This window comes from Eptesicus fuscus, chromosome 5, assembly GCF_027574615.1.
Source record: "Eptesicus fuscus isolate TK198812 chromosome 5, DD_ASM_mEF_20220401, whole genome shotgun sequence".
NCBI lineage: Eukaryota > Metazoa > Chordata > Mammalia > Chiroptera > Vespertilionidae > Eptesicus > Eptesicus fuscus.
Window position 1 is genome coordinate 29,627,694 of NC_072477.1, and position 22,164 is coordinate 29,649,857.

General features: G+C 44.1%; 1 protein-coding gene across 1 annotated transcript in view; it reads right to left on the reverse strand.

Moving 5' to 3' along the window:
* The window catches only part of FNTB (farnesyltransferase, CAAX box, beta), a 59,948-nt gene extending 37,990 nt beyond the window's left edge, over window positions 1–21,958 (reverse strand). Inside the window, exons 1-2 of the mRNA XM_008138944.3 lie at window positions 21,186–21,958; window positions 4,039–4,103 (exon numbers count right to left, since the gene is read on the reverse strand). Coding sequence (XP_008137166.2) covers window positions 4,039–4,103; window positions 21,186–21,329 — 209 coding nt within the window. The 5' untranslated portion in view covers window positions 21,330–21,958. The remainder of the gene's footprint in view (window positions 1–4,038; window positions 4,104–21,185) is intronic.
* Between the last annotated feature and the right edge of the window lie 206 nt (window positions 21,959–22,164).

The following is a 22,164-nucleotide window of genomic DNA, read 5'->3' on the forward strand; positions in this document are numbered from 1 at the left end:
TACAGCCAGCCGCTCTCCTCGGCCCTGGTGTCAGCAGTACTGGCTCTCGGATGGAATGTGCCGCCGTGGCCACCTGCACAGGCAGGCGAAGGACGGGGGCTGCGCTGCGCGCCTGGTCTCGCCGAAGAGGCCTGTGTGACTACAGAGAAAAGGGGAAAACTGCCATGGCAACACATTCACTGCGCTTGCTCATCTCGGAAATAAAAGAAGGACCATTCTCTTTTCTAGGTATTCAATTCAACAATTGTTTGTGGAACTCCCACTCCACTGTGCACAAAATAAGATCATTAACATCGTCTTTACCTCAAAAGGTCTCCATTCAGGCCCTGGCTGGTTGCTCAGTGGTTAGAGCGTCGGCCCACGGACCAAAGGGCACACACTTCGGTTGCAGACTCAATCCCTGGCCCCAGTTGGGCAAGTGCGGGAAAGCGACCAGTCTATGTGTCTCACATCAATGTCTGTCTCTCTCTCTCTCTCGTCTCTCTCTCTCTCTCCCACCCTCCTTTCCCCTCTCTCTAAAAATAAATCAATGAAAAAAACACCCTCAGGTGAGGATTAAAAAAAAAAGTCTTCCTTCGGTGCTAGAAATGAAATAAGGACACGCGTGGCTACAATATGAGGGGAAAATGGGTAGGTTTCATAAAGGAAACAGACCAAACCCGACCAAGGCTCTCAGGGAGGGCAGCTTGGTCTGAGAGGGATATCAGGAAAGGTTGTGTGGAGGAGGAGGAAGCTGAGGTGGACAGCCCAGGTGGAGGGAGAGATTTTTACAGGCAGAGGTGGCCAGAGGGCAGGAGATGGTGGGAGGATGGGTTAGCCAGAAGAACAGAATCAAAAAGGTACAGAATGTCCAAAGAACGTTCAGTGGTGACAGGAATGCCATCTGTGCTGTCCGCGAGGCAGCCACCAGCCACCAGCCACATGTGGTTGGTTATAGGGCACTTGAGATAGGCTGGCGTGACTGAGCAGCTGAATCGTAAACTTTGTGTAATTTTAATTAAGTTTAAATGGCTGCGCATTATGCAGCACAGGTGTAGTGTGCAAGAGGAGAGGTGGGGGATTTGGCCTGAATATTAGGAATGGAAGAGAAATGGCCGAAAGGCAGCTGACGCCTGTTTCCAGCGGTCTGGGGTTCCAGCTGGGGAATTTCTACCCAGTTTAGGAGGCAAAGGGAAGCCCTGCAGGTTGTGAATGGAGAGAGAGAAAATATGACCTGAATGGTGCTTTAGAAAAACTACCTGACAGCAGTAGGTATTCAATATGTGTTTACAAATGGCCTCAATGAAAGCACTAGGTGGAGAGAGATGGGGTGGGAAGGCGGGTTAGATGAGTGGGAAAACAGATGAGCCATTCTCTTTTCTAGGTACTCAGGTCAGCCGCTGTTTATTGAGCAAGTGTTAAGAGTCACCCTTGCCCTAACTGGTTTGGCTCAGTGGATAGAGCATCGGCCTGTGGACTGAAGGGTCCCGGGTTCGATTCCGGTCAAGGGCATGTACCTTGGCTGCGGGCACATCCCCAGTGGGGGGCGTGCAGGAGGCGGCTGATGGATGTTTCTCTCTCATCGATGTTTCTCACTCTCTATCCCTCTCCCTTCCTCTCTGTAAAAAATCAATAAAATATATTTTAAAAAAAAGAGTCACCCAGGTGAGGAGTCCTGAGAGTACGGAGGGCTGGGACGAGCACAGTGACCCATGATAAGCTGGCTTCCGGACAGGTGGGCTTTAAGGCACTGACAGTGCCGGGGAGGATGTCAACCACACAGTTGGAAACGCATGTGACACTCAAGAGAGGGATCCAGGTGGCAGACTGAGAACCATTTATCTGCACACAGGAGACAGGTCAAGCTGCAGGAGGGGAGGGCAGAGCAGAGAGAAAGTTTCCGTGCAGAACTGGGGGAAGGCCCGTCCTTGGAGGACAAGAAGCCAGAGGAGAAAAATAAAATGTTACATAAGCTGGGGAGATGCCGGGTCACAGGCGATTCGGGAGGAGGGAATTTCAAGGAGGTACTGAGCAGTGGCAAATGCTGCAGCAAGACTGAGGAAAAAGAGGACAAACCGCAGAGTGGCTGGTGACCTTCAAGAGAGTTCAGGGGGTGGTGAGAGTAGATTCCAGATCCCAAAGAAGAGGAGAAGGCCAGACTCGATTTCTCTTTCAAGGAGGTGCAGGGGTCAGGACTCAGGGAGCACCCACTCTGTGGGGGCCGAGAGGGAGGCGCTGGGGAGGACGCTGACTCAGCTCCCTCGAGCTACGGTCTGGAGGTGAACATGGACAAGTCCACGGTGATTACAGCCCTGTCCAACAAACACTCTGATCAGGACGGGTGGTGGGCTCTGCAGCACGCGGGACGGCACCGAGGGTCAGAACACGCTTCCCCAAGGACACAGCATTAGGTCAGTGAATGAAGGAGACCCAAGGGCATGCGTCAGCCAGGCAAAAGGGTGTTTCAGGAAGGGAACACTGGGGACATTCCAGTGAGCTGAGTTTAGCTGGAGCCAAAGCACACGGTAGTGAGCAGTGGCAGACCATGCAGGACGTATAAATGCACTGGGAGCCTGATTTTAAACCAAGGAGCACACAGGAGTCACTGTGCTACAACATGGATGACCCTTGAAAACACTGTGCTAAGTGCAAGAAGCTGTCACAGAGACCACATATTGTATGATCCTGTTTAAATGGAATGTCTAGAACAGTCAAATCCATAGAGGCAGAAAGTAAATTAAGTGGTTGCCAGGGGCTGGGGGAGAAGGGGTAGAATGGAAGAAATGGAGGGTGATGGCTGAGGGCTTCTTGCTGGGGTGATAAAAGTATTCTAAAATTAACTGTGTTGATGGCTGCACAACTGTGAATCTACTAAAAAAACCAATGAACTGTACACTTTAAATGAATGAAATGTACACTTTAAGTGGGTGGAACTGTATAATGAGATATATATGAATTATATCTCATTAAAACTATTAACAAAAAAAAAGAATTTAAGGGAATCACTGAAGTATTTCAGGCACAGGGAAGACATGGTCAGATTTGCACTGTCTAGATCAGCGGTTGCCAACCTTTCGGACCTCACGGGCCACCGGTTGGTGACCGCTGGTCTAGATCGCGCTAGCCTCAGCATGCCAAACAGATTGGGTGATTATCAGCTAGTGGCAGGAAACCAAACCCACAATCTAAAGGTGTCTGTGGTGATGTGAGGGAAGGAAGACAAGAGCAGTGGTCTGATGCAGCACTAGGGTGAAGAAACGCGGTTCACATGGAGGAGAGGTGAGCAAAGGGGAGACGCTGAAAATGCCAGAGCCCAGACTGAATCCATCAAGGAAGGTCCCCAAAGTGGAGGCAGGAGGGTCGGGATGGAGAGGTCAGCAGGAGAGGTGAGCTTGGCAGTAAGGGAGGATTCTACATTCTTGAGGACAGAAATGATGGGAAAGAACCAAGACCATACAGGACTCTGGAGGCGGGAGCGGGAACCCGAGGAGACTCACGGGGGATGGCCTCAGTTTCCTCAGGAATCAGGACACCAGACCATGGAGAGTGGATTGGCCACTGTGATGAGTGTGTTAGGGAATCTACAGGGGCTGAATGAAAGGGTTGGAAAGCAGTAGTAAGGCCCAGCTGAAGCTAGGTAGTAGTATCATTCTCAGTGAAGCCATTCCGCAGGCACTGTCACATGATTTTGTTTTCTTGGAAATCTCGCTGGGACCCTTTAGTAGAAGCAGCGGTGGGGATGCTATGGTTAGGGCTGGTTAGATGGAAAGTAGAGGTGTGAAGGAACTGAGTGAGACCAGAATGGCTGAGAGAGCTCAGGATACGTGCTGGCCCAGGCTGAGCAGGCTGGGTATGGCCAGGACGGGTACAATGGATGAGAAGAGCCAAAAGACCATTGAGGAGTTGGGGTGATAAGCACATGCCAGTGGCCGCAAGGTCAAGAAACATGTCTCGCAGCGGACACATCCCCGAGGGTGGATGAGCTGACGGAGGAGAGAAGAAAGGCTCCCCCAGGAGGCAGTGTCTCCCCAAACCCCTCAAACTCCTGACCAAGCTTACCTTGGAACAAGGTGGTTCAACTTGTAAGAACTGAAGACCTCCTGGATCTTTTCTTCTACTTTTGCCTGGGAAGGATGCAGGAGATGGGAGAGAGAGAAAACAAATACAGATGAGACGTCTATCAGCTTTTCTTCCTGTTGCCACACGTGCCCACTGGCTAGAGGTGCTCGGCGTGGTTTGGTACGTCCCGGTACTATAAGCCTGCATTCAGGGGCGCTGCAGGATGGCAGGAAAGAAATAGAATGCCCTCCCTGTACCATGCTGGTGCCACCATCGACTTCTCCGTAAACTAATCCAGAATATCCAAACGAATGGCAGTGTGGCTCCCTGGCACCAGTTACCCAGGGAGCAGAGGAAGACAGATACATTTTGCTTGAATGATTTATTCTCGCCCACTCTATGAAGGGTTCATTTTACTGGTCATTCTCCAATACACAATTAATTCCTGCCAAGAGTCCTAACTTCTTATTTAAATACACACTGAACAGTATTAAAATCCCCTAAAGGATTTATAAGAACATCAATCGTAGAAACACCAAAGAAATAACGTATCTGCTCACTGATTCTACGTCACACTTAGGACTAAAATGAAGGCTCTCAGAGAGTCAGGTCACAAAAGAAACCAGATCCCCTGGTCCTCTGAGGACCACACCACAGTGCGCTCACACAGTACAGCTTCTGTAAGAAACGGGCCCAGTAACACGGGAGGGGCGGCTACCAGGACACAGGGCTTCCCCTTCATTGGCATCCCTACTCTGGTGAGGCATGTCCTCATTGAGATTTCAAGATACATAATAATGTCCTTTCTGGGGAATTTTTCTAACTATTATTTATTTCTGAAACACCCACTGAGCCCGAGCTCCGTGGCTCTTTGACAAGGTATGCAGGAATGATTTGTGATGATAAGGGGAACCGTGACGTGAGCCATCGAAAATGACAGCCAACTGAAAATTCATTTATATGTGGTTTTAGGATATGCTTTGGTATTTGCCTTTGAACAAGACTTTGAGGGATATTCTGGCTAAGAATGTGCAATCCTTCAAAAACCAGACTGAGGTCCCTGTGAGAACCTGCCTCAGGAGGAATGAGAGCGTTGTTCCCGATTCCTCATCCCTCTTTTTCCATTCCAGACACTCACGTGGGACTAACACAAAGCACCGGCCTCAATGGAACACAGACTGCGTTTCTCAGCCGTGCCTTCCTTAACTGTAAGCTGAAATGGACAGAAAAAATATGCAGGGCAAGAAACATCTGTCAGTGAGATCATCAAATAAAGACTCGCCTGGTTGCAGCAAAGTGCACTGATGAACTCTGAATAAAACAAAAGCAAGTGGGAAGAAAACATACTTCCTTTATCCAAACATTAGCCGATTCAAATCCATGTGACTTGATATTCAAAGGCTAATGGATGAGCCCATCTTCTCCTCGGCATTTTGACACTGAGACCCCCTAGGACAGTGATGGCGAACCTATGACACGTGTGTCAGCACTGACACGCGTAGCCATTTCTGATGACACGCGGCCGCATGCTGAGGGTGAAACATTTGCTGCTCCCGAGGATGAAACATTTGCGACTAGAGTCTTGGAGTTAGTTTTTTCCTCAAAGTGACACACTACCCGAGTTATGCTCAGTTTTTGGCGAAGTTTGACACACCAAGCTCAAAAGGTTGCCCATCACTGCCCTAGCAGGAAAGCTTCCAGCCAAGAAACTCCTTAATGAAAAATCCCACCTTCAGTTCCCACTCAGCAGCCAAGTACTAGATGAGGAAAACGGAGGTTTATTTCTAAACCAAGATACCTGACAGAAACACAGCGGTATGTCATACAGCAAAGTCGAAAATGCTTGAAATATTCCCAGCCCAGTGTCATTTCTCTTAGGATATTCCTAATCACATTTCCTAATCACATTCTTCAGAATGAACAAGTGCTATTCCAACGCAGTTAGTAACTGACTCGTGTCTGACGATCTAAGTTATGAATTCTAACAAACATCTGAGTATGACAGGTCAGCTTTTCAGAATAATGGACAAATAAGAACTCGTGTTATTTTTCTCTTAAGCACCGGTTATTTTTCTGATAGCTTTATTAAGACACAATCCACACACTATTCACTCCACCCATCTACAGTGTACAATTCAACAGCTTTTAGTATTTTCTCAGAGTGCTGCATCCATCACCCCAGTCAATTTTAGAACATTTTCACTGCCCCAAAAAGAGCCCCTGCACCGCTTAGCAGTCACCCCCAATCCTCCATCCTCCCAGCTCCTGTCAACCACTATTCTACTTTCTATCTCTATAGATTTGCCTATGCCGGATATTTCATTTAAATGGAACCACACAATATAGGGTCCTTTATGCCTGGCTTCTTTCTAGCATAATGATTTCAAACTGCAGCATGTGCCAGTCCTTCAATTCTTTTCATTGCTGAGTAGTATCCCATTATATGAATTTATCACATTTTGTTTATCCACTCATCAGCTGATAGGCATTTGGGTGTTTCTACTTTTGGGCTATGATAAATAATACCACTGTAAACACGCTTGTACAAGTATTTTCGATGAACAGATGTCTTCATTTCTCTTGGGTATATACCTGGAAGTGGAATTGCTAGAGCATATGGCAACTCTGTTTAACTCTTCGAGGAACTGTCAGACTATTTTCCAAAGCAGCCGCGCCATAGTCCCACCAGCAGTGCATGAGGGTTCCAACTTCTGCACATCCTCACCGAGACTTGCTATTGGCTGAGTCTTTGATTACAACCCTCCGAGTGGGTGTGAAACACTGGTTATAGCAAAGTACATTGATTTGCCTTTGAACAAGAGTTTGATTATAGTCTTGACTACATTTTCCTGATGGCTAATGATACTGAATATGTATATCTTCTTTGGAGAAATGTCTATTCAGATACTTTGTTCATCTTTAAAATTGGGATATTTGTCTTTTATTACTGAGTTGTAATAGTACCTTGTAAATTCTAATACAAATCCCTTATTGGATACATGATTTGCAAAAATTTGCTCCCATTCTATGTATTTTTTAAGAAACTAGTGTATTTTTTAATAGAAAGGATCACCTAAGAATACACAGTATGGCTTTTAGATTATAACTTTAAAAATAATATTTAGCAATAAGCCTGAACTGTGGGGGTTTGTTGTTGTTGTGTGTGGGGTGTTTTTTTTTTTGTTACAAATAGTAACGAACTAAGATAGAAATTAATAAGTATTGCTTGGCCAGAGTGGCTCAGTTGGTAGAGTGTCGGTTCAATGGTTCCATTTCCGGTCAGAGCATACCTGGGTTTTGGGTTTGATCCTCAGTCGGGGAGCATAAGGAAGGCAATTGATTATGTTACTCTTCCTCTCTTTCTCCCCTCCCCCCTCTCTCTAGGCATATATTCAGGTAAAATTAAATTTAAAAAAAGTACTCATCGGGAAAGAAAAAAAATCAAAGTAATCACCAAAACATGCAACATCCTTTTCTTTTTGTCTACACCTCCGCCCATGTAGCCTGCCAGTGTATATAAAATCTGAATAACTTTGTTACTGAGACGACGTGAGCATTTTTAAATGTTTTGATTTGCATCACGGAAGGTAAAGAAAAAAATCAGTTGAATATAAAAGACTTATCATGACAGGCCTGAGACTCTGATGCTTAGAAAGGCCTGTCTGAAAGGCTGACCCTTGGCTGGTGTGTGGAAAACCGGATTCCTCCAGGGGAGTTCCCACCATTTCCAAAACCGAAAGGAGGGGCTCCCTGTGTCGAAACTGCTTAAACAATGTGCTTCATGCTGAACGGCTGCTTTCCTTTTGAGAAGCGCTAGGCAGAGGGTACCTCAGTGACCAACCCCCAGTAAAACTGGGACCACCACTTCAGGTGCGTTGTTCCAGTTCGCAGCTCAATGCTGGAGGGACTACGCCCGTCCCGCGTGCCTCCAGTAGGAGAGGACTCTGGAAGCTGATGCCTTGTTTTTTCCAGGCTTCACCCCAGAAGCCTCTCCCTTTGCTGATTTTGCTTTGCAGCGTTTTGCTGTAATGAATCATAGCCTTCAGTATGACTATATGCTGAGTTCTCCGAATCTTTATATTGAATCACCAAACCTACGGGTGGCTTTGGGGACCTTCAACACTTATAGTAAGTTTAGAAATTTAGCCTTTGGGACAGAATTAAAGGAAATAGTCCTAACAACTGCCTAACATTTATAAGCAAGATCTGTAATTAAATTCCTTTTAAAATTTTATCAAAATCCTCACTTTAAGGAAAACTGAGGGGTAACTATTTAAAAAACAACAACAACACAAGGCTAAATTGTGACGAACTCTCAACACTACACAGCTCTCAAATCCAGACTCAAAAAAACAAAAAGCAGCTTCAATACAGGGATGCTAAAGCATGTCCACTCTCCTGGTCTCACATTTTATCTCAAATTTCCATGCTTCCATTCCATCCCTACGGAATGGACTATTCTATTCCAGTTCATTTCTCCTGTCTGCACAAGAATCCTCATAGGCAAGGCAGTTACCGACGGAGTACAACACTAAGGCTGGCTAACAGCGCTAAAACAACAGATACTTTTCTTCTGCACAAATAGCAAAGGGCCCATAGGTTCCTTTCCCATGGGCACAGGGCACAGTTCATGACCATGTTAATGAAAGTGATACGGCTCTCTTGGGAGGAGGAGGAGGACAGCCTAAGGCATCTGATCCGTTTCAGAAACAGTGATACTGGCAATGTTACAAAAAAGGCCCCCAGCATAGTCACCAGAAGATTTATTTTTAAAAAAATATATTTTATTGATTTTTTACAGAGAGGAAAGGAGAGGGATAGAGAGTTAGAAACATCGATGAGAGAGAAACATCGATCAGCTGCCTCACGCACACCCCCCACTGGGGATGTGCCCGCAACCAAGGTACATGCCCCTGACCAAAACCGAACCTGAGACCTTTCAGTCGGCAGGCCGACACTCTATCCACTGAGCCAAACTGGTCAGGGCAGCACCAGAAGATTTAATCCCAAGGGATTAGCTCTTCAAAAATTTTAAATAGCCTGAAATAAAGAAACTTTAGTTCAACACACACACACACACACACGCACACACACACACACACACACACACAGCTAAGAAGTGTCTTGGGACAATTGGGGAAATCTACACTAATAAAAGAGTAACATGCTAATTGATCATATCTTTGTGACACCCACCAGCCAATCAGGAGTGAGTATGCAAATTAACCAAACAAAGATGGCAGGTTAATTTGCATACACAGGCGCAGAGTGGCCGGGGGCGATGATGCAGGCGTTCTGCACCACGCAGCATGGGAAGGTGGAAAGGCGGCTCCAGCCAGAGCAAAGGCGGTGCCAACAGCCAGAGGAAGGAAGGCCCATTCTTGCATGAATCTTCGTGCATTGGGCCTTTAGTGTTAAAATAAACTGGATATTAGCCGAAACCGGTTTGGCTCAGTGGATAGAGTGTCGGCCTGCGAACTCAGGGGTCCCAGGTTCAATTCTGGTCAAGGGCATGTACCTTGGTTGCGGCACATCCCCAGTAGGGGGTGTGCAAGAGGCAGCTGATCGATGTTTCTCTCTCATCGATGTTTCTAACTCCCTATCCCTCTCTCTTCCTCTCTGTAAAAAATCAATAAAATATATTTTAAAAATAAAAAAATAAACTGGATATTAGATGATATAGAATTATTTTTTATTTTCTTAGGTATGATGTTATTGTCCTTATGCAGAAGAATGCCATTCTTAGGAGATGCAGGCTTTATTAGTTAGGGGTGAAATGTCATAATGTCTTGATTTTAATTTCAAAGATTCAGAAAAACATTAGTCATCTACATATATACACATGTACACACACACAAACACACACTGAAAAATTGTGTCCTGGCTAGATGATCCATTGCATTATCTCTACCTTTGTCCTTGACTAGGCTACTTCACAACTCTATAGAGGTAGAAGCTAACTTGTAGAAATGCAAATTGTATCTTGTAAAATGTAATTAATTATCACCCTACAGCTATTAAGCAGCTTTGCAGCCATTTGTAAATTCATTTCAGCATTCCTTATCTGACTGTAAGTGTGTGGTACTTGGAGTTCTCTTCTAAACTAGTTGCAACATCTGACTAGTTCCATGAGTTAAATAAAATCTTTGACATGTGTTCATTTTATATTTATATGAATCATGATGTTATCTTCTTTTAAAATTTATTTTTTGACATTTTATATGAAGGAGGGAGATTAGTGAAGGGTAAACAGATGCTGCCAATTTTTCTGTATATTTGAAAAACTTTAATAATAAAAAGTTGGAGGAAATTATTATGAATCAAAACAAAACACTCAATACCCAGATGCCACCATGAGTTCTTTATCCAGGTATAAGAATGATTGTTGAAAAATCAGATACATATGCATCCACATATTCGATGCATTTTCATATATATATAGTAGACAAGTAAATGCTTAAACTGTAGCAGGTTAGTAAGATGCTAGGAGAATTCTTTGACAAGTGGAAACTGAGACAGATAGCTAAATAAGGCTGAGTGGTTAGCAGCCAGCTAACCAACTGCAAGATCTTATCATCCCTAGCAAAGGACACTTAGGAGCAAATGTCTTACACTTTCCAGACATTGCCGGGGCAGACACCCCTGGGTCCCTTTCCTGTGACCTTCTATGAAAGTGAAACTGACCAGAGAATGACCCTGATCCCTCATTTTGATGCATCAGCATATCAAAAGACACACCTGGAAAATGGTGAATATTCTGATTGAGACCTCCCCTAAAATTCCCATCTTTAGAAAACAGATAAAAACCTTTAAGCCAAAGGATCCACTGCTCACTCTTCATTAAGCACTGCCTAGCCCTCCCCTCTTTTCTCAGGTGTGTATCTTGCTTGCTTTCTCCTAAGCTCTAAGAGTACCAACGAGACTTGCAGCCAGGGAAGCAGTGGGCAGGGGCAGCTAACCCCCTGAACTGTCTCCAAGGGCCCTCCTCTTGCCTCTGGAACTCGTTTCCTGAGAACACACAGCCCAGCTGGCTCACTTCTGCTTCCGGGACTTTCTTTCTAAAGGGCGAAGGCAGCCTCGCCTAGGCTCCTCCTGTTGCTAGGATCTTGCCTTTCACTGTCCCAGCTTCAATAAACATACTCTCAGAATCACCTGGACTCATACCATCAAGTCTTTCCTGCATGAAGTCAAGAACCCACCTCAGTCCTGGTCTCTGTCTGGTGACAAAACCAGTTAGAATGCTCCTGGCAATTTAAAAAGTAAATACTCTACAATGAGACCCTGACAGAGTCTCGCCTTGACCAAACATTAGTCAGGCTCCTCTGAATGTGTTAACATAAAAACATTCAAACCTGTAAAGAATTTTTATGAGCTTATTTGAGCCAAACTGTCGACAATTGCTGGGAAGCAGGATCTCAACAGATTGGGATAGTGCTCCAGAGAATGGCGGTTTTTCGCCTATTTTATACATTACATTCAAAGGAGATGTAGATGAGTTACAGGAAATGCACTGGTGAAAGATTAGAGAGGCGGGAGAAAGCAAAGTGGTGAGGTGGGGATGGGGGGACCCTCTGGGACTGGATATAAAGTAAAATGATAGACACATACTTCTTTCACTTAGGTGGGGCAGGATAGTTAACAGTCAACAATTAACACGATAACAATAACAATGAAGGAATGTGTGGTATCTGTCCTGGCACTAGGGCATTTGGTTGTGCCCTGAGGGGTCCGGAAAAAAGGGAAGTTACAAGTTACGATGACATTTCAAGGATATGTTATCTTAGATGCAAAAAGACAATAGGCTCAGTTAGGGTAAAGATTGACCTTGTCAGGGAAGATACCTGCCTAGGACGTGACTACCCACCATAACTGCTTTTAGTTAAAGTTTTAATTTCAGACCATCCTTGTGGTTACTTTAAGTCTTAAGAGTTTGCAAGACTGCCACGCAGGCCTTCCCTGAGCTTCTGAGGTTAGCATGTGGCCCCTTTCATCTACTTCACACCCACCGGCAGAATGACTAAAACTGAAAAACATGGACTATTAAGTAAGTGTTGTTGGTTGAAAAATTACCTTCCTACTTCATACCCTAAAAAAAATAAATTCCAGGATGATTAAACCTGAACATGAAAACTTGAGTCAGATCACTAAAAAATCATAGAATATCTTTATATTCTTGAGAGAGAAAAAGATTTCTTCAAAAAGCCCAAGCTATAAGGAAAAAGACAAATAAGAACATAAACATAAGCAAGCTTAAAGACAGACAAGAGCCCAGGAGACGATATTTGGAACATTGCTAAAGCCACTTTGGACGGCAATATGGTAGCAGGCAATAACGCTGTGGGAGGGCACAGACCCTGCAACACAGCCATTCTACCTCTCAGGTAGAGATATACCTGGAGAAACACTTACACATGTGCACAAGAAGGTATATATAAAGATGCTCACTGCAATCCTGTAAATACCTGTAAAACTTAGATGCAACCCAAATGTCCATCAACAGGGACGATATGGATAAAATATACTATACGTTACCATACGATATTATACTACACTATACTACACGACATCTAGGTCATCCGTCTAACTGCTATATACTATACAGTAGATACTAACTATGGTATACTACATATACTATTGAAGCAGAGCAGACAATGCCACCCCAAAATGTGTCACTTTTGTTAGGGACAGAAACAGAATATTGAGGACTAGCTATAATTATAATAGTAGTAAATATTAATCATGCTCTGTTAACCGTGATGGTCCTTTCTGATTAGAGAAAGCACATTCTAACCTGGATGAGAGTTGTATGCCCTGGGACATGGGCACTAACATCGGAATGCGGTCCATCCTCCTTTTCTGAGAACTGCCTAGATTAACAACCTTGTTGCTGGAACAATCTGGTCCCAGAAGGGCCCGGAGGCACCCGCCCTCACAGCCAGCATTGCCTGTATCCTGTAACCATTATACCGTGCCTACTTTCCCATGCCTGTAACTCCTGCTTTCCCATGTAATCTTTGTCCTTCTACCCAATATAAGCAGCTGACTTATGGAGAGGGGTAGAGCAGATTTTTGTGGATGACCTGCTGCTCTCCATACTGCCAGCATTATTGGAATTAACACTCATATATGATTCAACCCTCTCTCTGCTGAATTGGCTCAAGTAGTGACAGGCAGTCTGGACCCATTGATTGTCCGTTTTCGGAGAGTTTTAAAAAATTATTCTTCCCCAACTATATACTTTTCCCAACACCATATAGCAATGTAAAAAAATAAAAATAAAATTCTGTATTTCAGTAGAAAACTAAGCATTGTCTATAGTACACCCTTCTGGGCTGTCTGCTTCTACCCCTACTCATTGCCTCTGAACTATTTAGACCTCTGTGTAAATTTAGGAGATTGATTACAAGCAAACTCTATCTGGTCCCTTCAGTTTTGATTTGATTGACTTTCCTCCCAATGGTACAGTTTTGTACCATTTGCAAGTCAGTTTCATTAGTCCACATAAATTTGCCTTTTGACTTTTTCTTTGAACTGGTCATAACATCTGCGTGGTTCCCTCATATATGAGTAAAATAAAAAATTTAAGACATTCATTTTTATCTATAGAAGTTATGATTTTATCTTCTCCTTAAAGTTATCTTTATCAGTACCTGAATAGGATGAACTAGATGTACAAACGTCAATTTGGATAAAGGTGAAAAACATTAAATAGAAAAAGGCAAAATGACAGTGTGACAGTTTAAGCAAATTTCTAAAAACAGCACATAAATACAGAGCTTACGGATGCATATAAGGATTTAAGATGAAGAACTAGAAGTATATGCACGCAATTCAGGATAGATATCGCTTCTACAGAGGGTGAGGGGCAAACTGAACTGGGAGGGAGTTAAAGGAGACTAGCTATATTTGTGATTGTTTTCCTTCAAACAAATAACCAGAAGCAAGCAAACAAACAAACAAACAAAACACCCTAACAACTGCTAATTTTAGGGTATTTGTATTTTTTGTTAACTATAAATTTCTTTTTAAAAGAAGATTATACAGACTGCAGAACCTCACAGGGAAGGCAAGGGAGGATGGATGGGTGGGAAGTGATCAACCAAAAAATTTGTATATATACATATACATATACATATACATATACATATACATATACATATACATATACATATACATACATATATATGTATGTATATGTATATGTATATGTATATGTATATGTATATGTATATGTATATGTATATGTATTGATCCCTTCTAGCCTGCTCCCACCCCCTGCCCTAGGCCTTCACCATAGACAATAGGGTGGTGAAGGCCTAGGGCAGGGGGTGGGAGCAGGCTAGAAGGGATCAATGGGGGAAGAAAGGGGACATATGTAATATTTTCAACAATAAAGAGTTAAAAATTTAAAAAAAAGAAAGATCAGAAAGTGCTTTGCTTTGTGATACCTTATCACCCAATCTTCCCCACATCCTACATAGATTGGCAGGCCACAACACACAAAGAAACTGTGTTCTGAAAGTTCATTGGTAAGTCAGTTATTTAGACCTTGTTTTCCCATCAAAACAATGTTATAGCTAACAGGTTCCCAGGCCAGCCCTCCTAAACCTGTTTAATGTATAACATAACAGTGAATACTAATAGTACACCTCTCATTTTCTCCGGTTATGAGGCAACAGGTCACTTAGCACATGGCAAAGAGAGAACACTAATGAAACTGACTTGCAAATGGTACAAAACAATGGTTCAGAGTTCCAGTCTACCTGTTTGTTGGAAGTTTACCCCTGCTTTTAACAGGACACAGGCTAGGCAGACAGAATGTAATGGCTCCCTCTCCCTCTCCCTCTCCCTCTCCGTACCAGGAAGTAGAGAATAAATCAATGGAGAAGACTCGACTTAAATCTGCATAACAAACCTCACTAAACTCTTGTTCACCAGACTTTTCCTGTTCCCTTCTCATAACTTATCATCCCTATCTAGAAGCCCCAAGCCCTTTTCCTTTGTTTCACCCTAAAACAGTATAAAATCCAAAGTTCTAACCACGCCTTTGGGTTGCTCATGGATGGGTGCTGACATGTGTTCTTAGGTAATACATATGTTAAATCTCTGTTTTTTTCTGGTTAAACTTCTTTGGCTAGTCTAATTTACAGGGCCCCAGCTGGAGAACCTGAAATTGGTAGAAGAAAATATTTTTTTCCTGGTCTACTATCCTATATAATAAAAGGCTAATATGCAAATCGACTGAACAGCAGAATGACCGGTCACTATGAAGTGCACTGACCACCATGGGCAGACGCTCGATGCAGCAGCAGCGCTAAGGATGTCCGACTGCCAGCTTAGGCCCAGTCCCCACTGGCAGTCGGACATCCCCCGAGGGCTCCCAGACTGCGAGAGGGTGCAAGTCGGGCTGAGGGACCCCTCCCCTCCAAGTGCACAAATCTCGTGCACTGGGCCTCTAGTATATTTATACCTATATGTGCACATATATACTAGTATTTAAGATATATAATATAAACTAATACATTACATATCAGTATGTGTGCATATCATCTATACACATGATAGAAACTAATGTTTATTAGTTTGTGTTTTTCAATGATGGACAGCCCTGTTTAAAGGATACCTCATGGAACTTTCTAGAAATCCAATCAATAGACCCACAGAATAATTTCCATTCATAGGTGAGTCATAAAAACCAACTAATGCATTTGGTACCTTTCTCTGTCACAGATTCTACCTAAAGCAATCTCATGATGCACCAACTTCCACATAATGGACCATCACTTCCCTATATCTCCCCCTCTCTCCCAGAGAAGGACCCTTCCAGAAAGCAGATTTACTGTCTGAGACTCATGCTAATTCTAAAGATTCGGTAAAAGAATCATTAATAGGTGAAATATAAGGCAAGGATTCTTCCCTAAAAAAAATGATCTCACCAGAGGCAGGGGGCGGGGGCAGAGTAGAGGGGTTGATTGGAGGTGGGTAAAGTGGGGGGAGGATGGGAGATATCTGTAATAATGTCAACAATAAATTAAAAAAAAAAATACCTCTCAGAAAAAACTAGTCACTTTATAAGCAATCCTTACAAAGGAACTCTTGCTGTGGTGAGTTCTTTCAATTCTTTATCTTAAATACAAAGTACCAGTTGGGGTTGACACATCAGCCAAAAATAAGGTCTGGTTTTGACTACTTATAGAGCTAAACTGATGATATCAGCAAAAGAAGGCAAATTAAACACAGATTTAGTAGTTATTCCTGGGCTATGAACTCACACTTCCACATGTAAGTTGCCATTGTAAGATTTTCAAGGTTACTTTAAAAAGTAACAGCATGGCTAAGTCATGGCGACCACAGGTGTACACAGACTGGACACATTGTAAGAAAATGCTAATTGTAACTTGTAGTAAAATAGTCAATGACAGTATCTTACCCATGCTCACAAGGGATGAATCTCAAAAAACTGAAAGTGTGGTCTGGACAAGCATATTAGCTGATCCAAAATGTGGCTCCAGTAATGATAAAAATACTAAGGTCAAATATGGATGTGAGGAGTTTGAAGAAAAATATCTTATGAATAAGAGGAGGAGGAAAAAACATATTTCTAAATTAGTGTGATTTTATAGAGCATATGTGATTATAGATATATATACCTAAATTTAAAATGTAAATTTTGCTCCACCACCCCCCCAAAAAAAGGAAATTTTACTTTAAGTAGGCATTTTGTCTGTCTACATACCTAAAAGTACATGTTTTTTCAACTTGGCCAAAAAACACTTTGGGGGACTTTTTAATAGGGAAAATGGGGGAAATTTTGATGTTTGAAATTGCCTTACAGTGGGCAGTATGGTATATGCTGAATTTAATAAAATTGACTCACAGAGCTAGCCTACTGACTACTTAAGCAAGCAGAGCTCTCTTCTCTTCTATTCGGTGCACGCAAAAACTGGTAAGTTTGATCATGTTTAGTGGTTTGTCCCACCCCCAGTCAATAATCTTTTGGAGACTCTAACTTGAAACAAGTCAACAGGAGGAGTTCAGGATTCATTCCTGGATCCCCGCGCTCTTCCTCCAGGGATTGCCGTGGTGCAATGCCCCTCACTTCACGCCAGCTCTTCAGCCTGGCCCTCCATCCGGACCCACCCCCGTCAGCCCCCACAGCCTGACCTCATTTCCTCCCACGCCCCACTTCACCCTCCATTCATTCCTGGTGAGTCTTCCTTCACAAGGGCTCCTTCCACTGGAAGGGCTCTCCCACCCCCAACCCCATCCTTTACAACCCAACCCAGTGCCAGGAAAGGAAGGTGTCCTGATGGTCTCAGCCCACAACAGACGGGCTTCCACTCCCGGAAATCCTCATGCAACGCAGTCATAATTTAGCGCTGAATTACATGCGTTCATAAGCTACTCTGTGATTGCTTCAGGCATATTTCCCCCCACCCGCTTCTCAGAGGAAAGAATTCTGAGGGCAGGGACTAAAACTAAGAATTCTTCTAGAGTCCCCTCCGAGCTCATTGTCACGTCACTGAAGCTTGTCTAATGACACCATGCCATTTCAGGTGGAGGATGCTTTTGTCCCTGTTCAAGGGCAAACTACCAGAAAAAAACACACAGGAGTAGTACCTTCCGCACATGGCTGCTTCTGGCAAGCCTGCTACCGCTGAGACTGTACCAGTTTAACCTACTGACCCGAATCGCAGAGTGTTTGCAACGGGGTGACTGCAGGTGGCACAAAAAGGAAGGCAACCACTAACAACACAACCCCGTCTTGCTTTCTGGAGTTATACAAGGTGCTCCAGGCATCAAATCCATCAGTAAAACACTTGTCAAGGTGGAGACCTTCAAAAATTACCCAGGACCTGACCTAAGACACGCTAATACCACTGTTCCACTACCACCGCCCTGAGTGAAGCAGCCATCATCTGTCACCCGCAGTATCGCAATAGCCTCCTAACTGGTTTCCCGGCACCCTCTCCGCCTCACAATCTATTTCTCAACAGTGGCCTAAATGAGCCTGGTGAAATGCTCGTCAGCGTGTGTCCAAACCCTCCCATCGTGGATCAGTCTGGTAGGAAACAGATGGCCCATTCAAAGGGGGTGCTTTGAGGAGAGTTTATAAAGGAAGGCGTTACAAAGGCATGGGCAGGTGTAGGGAAACCACAGAGGAGGGGGCAGTGCTTGGGGGCTGGCGACACAGGGGTGCTTGATCCCCTCCTAGGCCAGGTGTGAAGAGAAGGAGATGGACCACAGAGAGCTCCGTGGAGAAGGCACCCGATAGATGTGACCTTAAGTCTAGAGATTCAGCTCATGCAGTCCTGTAGGAAGGGAATGAATATGCTGATCTCATTCTTCTCCCTCTCTGTCATCCCCTATCCTTGCTCCCCGTGGCCCAATACAACCAGAAGCCATAAAGCAAGGGAGCCTGCCAATGCAGGCCCACCTCCTGGGCACATCTACAGAGCAGGCGGGGAAGGGTAGAGTGAATCTGGGGAAGTAAACAGAAGCTAATTCCCAGATACCCCCGTAGCTTGTGCCCTCACTTACTTCAGGTTTCAGCCAAAATGTCACATCCTCAGAGGCTTTCTCTTGCCATCTTATATAAAACCACCCCTGCTTCCACCCCACCCATTCCCGGCACACTCTACCTCCCTTATCCTGCTTTATTCTCCTCCACAGCTTTTCTCTCTAACATATCTAATAAATGATAGGTGGTAGGTAGGTAGGTAGACAGTTTTCCCTTTTTTAACTGGTTGCCTCCTGGCCTAGAACAAAAGTTTCATAACGCCATCAACTTGGCCCCTTTTGTTCACTGCCTTATGTCCAGTGCCTAGCACAGTGCCTGACACACAGAAGGCACTCAAGTATTTGTTGACTAAGTTAAAATAAATAAATAAAACAGAAGGAATCATAACTAAGGGCTCTTTCCACGACTTATAGGTTTAACTCCTATTATCAAATTGTCGTTTAACAAAGTCTCCTGATAATCAGACAGAAAGCAGGTGACAAGCATTTGGTGTTTTTTTGTGGTTTTTTTAAGCATTTATTTTTATTGGCAATGGGGCAAAATTGAGTAAATCCCTATGAATAAATGGTTCCGTCAGAACCAAAAGAATAGCGGTAGTATATTCTGTAAACAACTCCTAGCAAGGTTGGTATTTATTAATATATCATTATTAATCTACCAACCTAGTATTCCTCTAAGCCTCAGTTTTCTCATCTGTAAAACGTGTAAGGACTGAATGATACAATGTGTGGAGAGCCTTAAGCACAGTGCTGGGATGCAATGAATGGACATTATGATGATGATGATGAAAACATTGAGGCAGCCATGAAAACGAGATACTATATTATCTTCCCACTATCTAGAACTGTTTATCTTAGACTTTTAATGTGAGCTGGAAAATGACATAGAAAGGAAACAAAATATTCCTTTTCCATCTACCTCACAGTTGGGCCTACACGGGAAAGACACCCTGCAGTACCCTATGTTCCGTATCAGAACCCGGTTTCCACTCCTGGCCCAGACCTTGGCCGGCCCTTTTGCAGACCGGAACCTTGTTGTATCTATTTTTGCATCACTCATTTATGCTTAAGTAGTTAGAATATAGGCACTGGTGTTTTCCTTAGGAACTAAGCAGGGGCACTCTACTGAAGAAAAAAAAAGTATAGTAAAAGAAAAAGAGCAGATGAGTAAGGCTCCTGATTATGTTCCTTTTTTGACTTACCTCTCTAACCATGGAAGTCTCTGTCCTGGCCACTAAATATACAGACCAATTTCTATCCCCTTTTCTCTATTAGCATTCTACCCCTGTGTCAATTCAGTTAACTACATAAAAGGTGACCCCAAAGTCTTAGGTCAAATACAAAGAAAAAGGCTTGATCTAAACTCAAAAATTCATCACTTATAAACACTGCAAAGACGCTATAGGTTTTTCATTGATGAGAGAGTTCTTTGCCATCTTTTGCAAAAGAGTTCTGAAAAGGACACACTGGTGGACCTAGAGTCAAAAGATAAGGGTTTCCTTTTCTACCCTAAAATCCATGAAGCATAAATCTCCAGTTATAATATTCTCTCTGCTACTGTGTGTATAATAATTGTGTAGTCAAGCCTTTGTTTTTGTTATTAACTTATAATTGTATTTATAGCCATAATATACAATCTGAAACTATCACTACTAATTTTGCCTTAATGGGGGCTTCCAACATCAGATATGAAAGTCAAAGCAGGTCCCTCCAAGGTTAAGCCTGGAGACTGTGCTTTCTATGAGACCTATTTTAGTAAGCAGCCTGATGCTTATTTGTAAGTGCTGCAAAGAATCATCCTGACCACTTCTCCTAGTGACAGATGGGTAAACATTTTCACAATTGCTTGGGAACAGTTGGGGAAAGAAAAGAAAAACAAAACTACAGTTCACTACTCATTCCTAAAACACTTCTCAAAGCGATAGGTCCCATCCTACTTCGAGGACTCAGTGAATGGCGAGTAGTTAAAATGTATACCTTTATTGTAAACACTTTCCAAACTATATTGTTTTCCTGTCTGTCTTCCCTAAGCAGGCGGTGACATGCTCATGGTCGGGCGCTGTTTTATTTCTTTGTATTTCCAGCGTTTAACATTGTGTCCAACACACTGCTGGTGCTCAAATGATTGAATGACTACAATGCCCACCCGCGAGGCAGGCCCCAAGCCTGGCACTGGAGGCAGAAATTAAACAGATCGTGAAATGACATGACCTAAGCCTGGCCGTTTCTCTTCCACTCCATGTCCCCAAAGTACAAGTAGGGTGAGGAGGTTGCACTATCCATCCCAGAACCTCCAGAAGTCCCGGCAGCATGGAGTGGGCTGTCTGACCCACCCGGGCTGCTTCTGACCTCCAAGCACAGAACATGATTCTCTCCGCTTCCTAAGGCAGAGGGGACCCAGGGACTGTCCTTTCCTCCAAGCCCAATCCTGACAACGACCCCACCCCACAAACGCTTCACTCCCCAGACCAAGCCCTGGCGCCCGGAGCTCCCCAGAAGAGAGGCTCCGCGCTGCACTCTGGGAACTGTAGTTCCGCGATAAGTTCCGCACACGGGTGGCCCAGCGGATCGGACTCCCACTCCCAGAAGCCCCCGGGCGGGCGCCTCGCCTAGTCCTGTCATCTCACCTGTTCTATGGACGTGACTGTTTCCACCGAGTCGTCCTGCAACCGCTCCCTCACGTGCTCGGGCCTCAGACTGTACAGCGGCTCTGACCAGACAGGGGAAGAAGATGGAGGGCTGTAGTAGGTGAAGGAACTCGGAGAAGCCATGATCAGTAGAGCAGCGGGCGGTGTATAGGACTCAGCTTCGTCCAACAACAGCGCGCATTGAAACTCGAGCGGGTTAAGGCGCTACGGAGAGCGGATGGAGTCAAAAAGGTTTTGACCGCGAGTCTTTCTCCTCCTACCTACAAATCTTCAGAGAGTGAGTTACTGAGATGCTGCCGCCCCCCATTGGTCAGAGTTGCTGCTGCAAGAGGCTCAGCTTCCTGGAGCTCACGGAAGGAAGGATGTGTAACATCTGACTTTCCTTTCAGAGGAATGGTGTAAGATGCCTTGGTTCGTCATGCAAAAAAATACACACACACACTTCATTCAACATCACTTAATTGCTAATCGTAAACGGCAGTTAGTTAATAGGCTCGAATGTCCAAGAACCCAGTGATTGTACCTTTGAAAGCATTTCTGACAGCTCTCCTGGATGCCTCAGTCACACCATTACTAATAGAATTGTTGTGCACCTTCGGGTATGTGACAGCCGCCCAGGAGAAGCCAACAGCTTCTCAACAAAGGAACTGCCACCTCCGTACTCGGTGATTGAAGGGAAGGGGCATTGAAAAGTTCTCCTATTCCCTTGGGGGTTGCAGTGCAGAAAGAACTAAAATGCAGTTGAAGGCACAAGTGAAACAACCAAGGCAATATTCGTTCATTTATTTATCATGTGTGTGTTTTTAAGAATAATTTATTGATTTTTAGAGAGAGAGGAAGGAAGAGGGAAACATCAGTGTGAGAGTTCATCTAGTGACTGCCTCTTGCACGCCCCCTACTGGGGATTGAGCCAACCTCTTGTGCATAGGACGCCCAGCCAGCTAAGCAACACTGACCA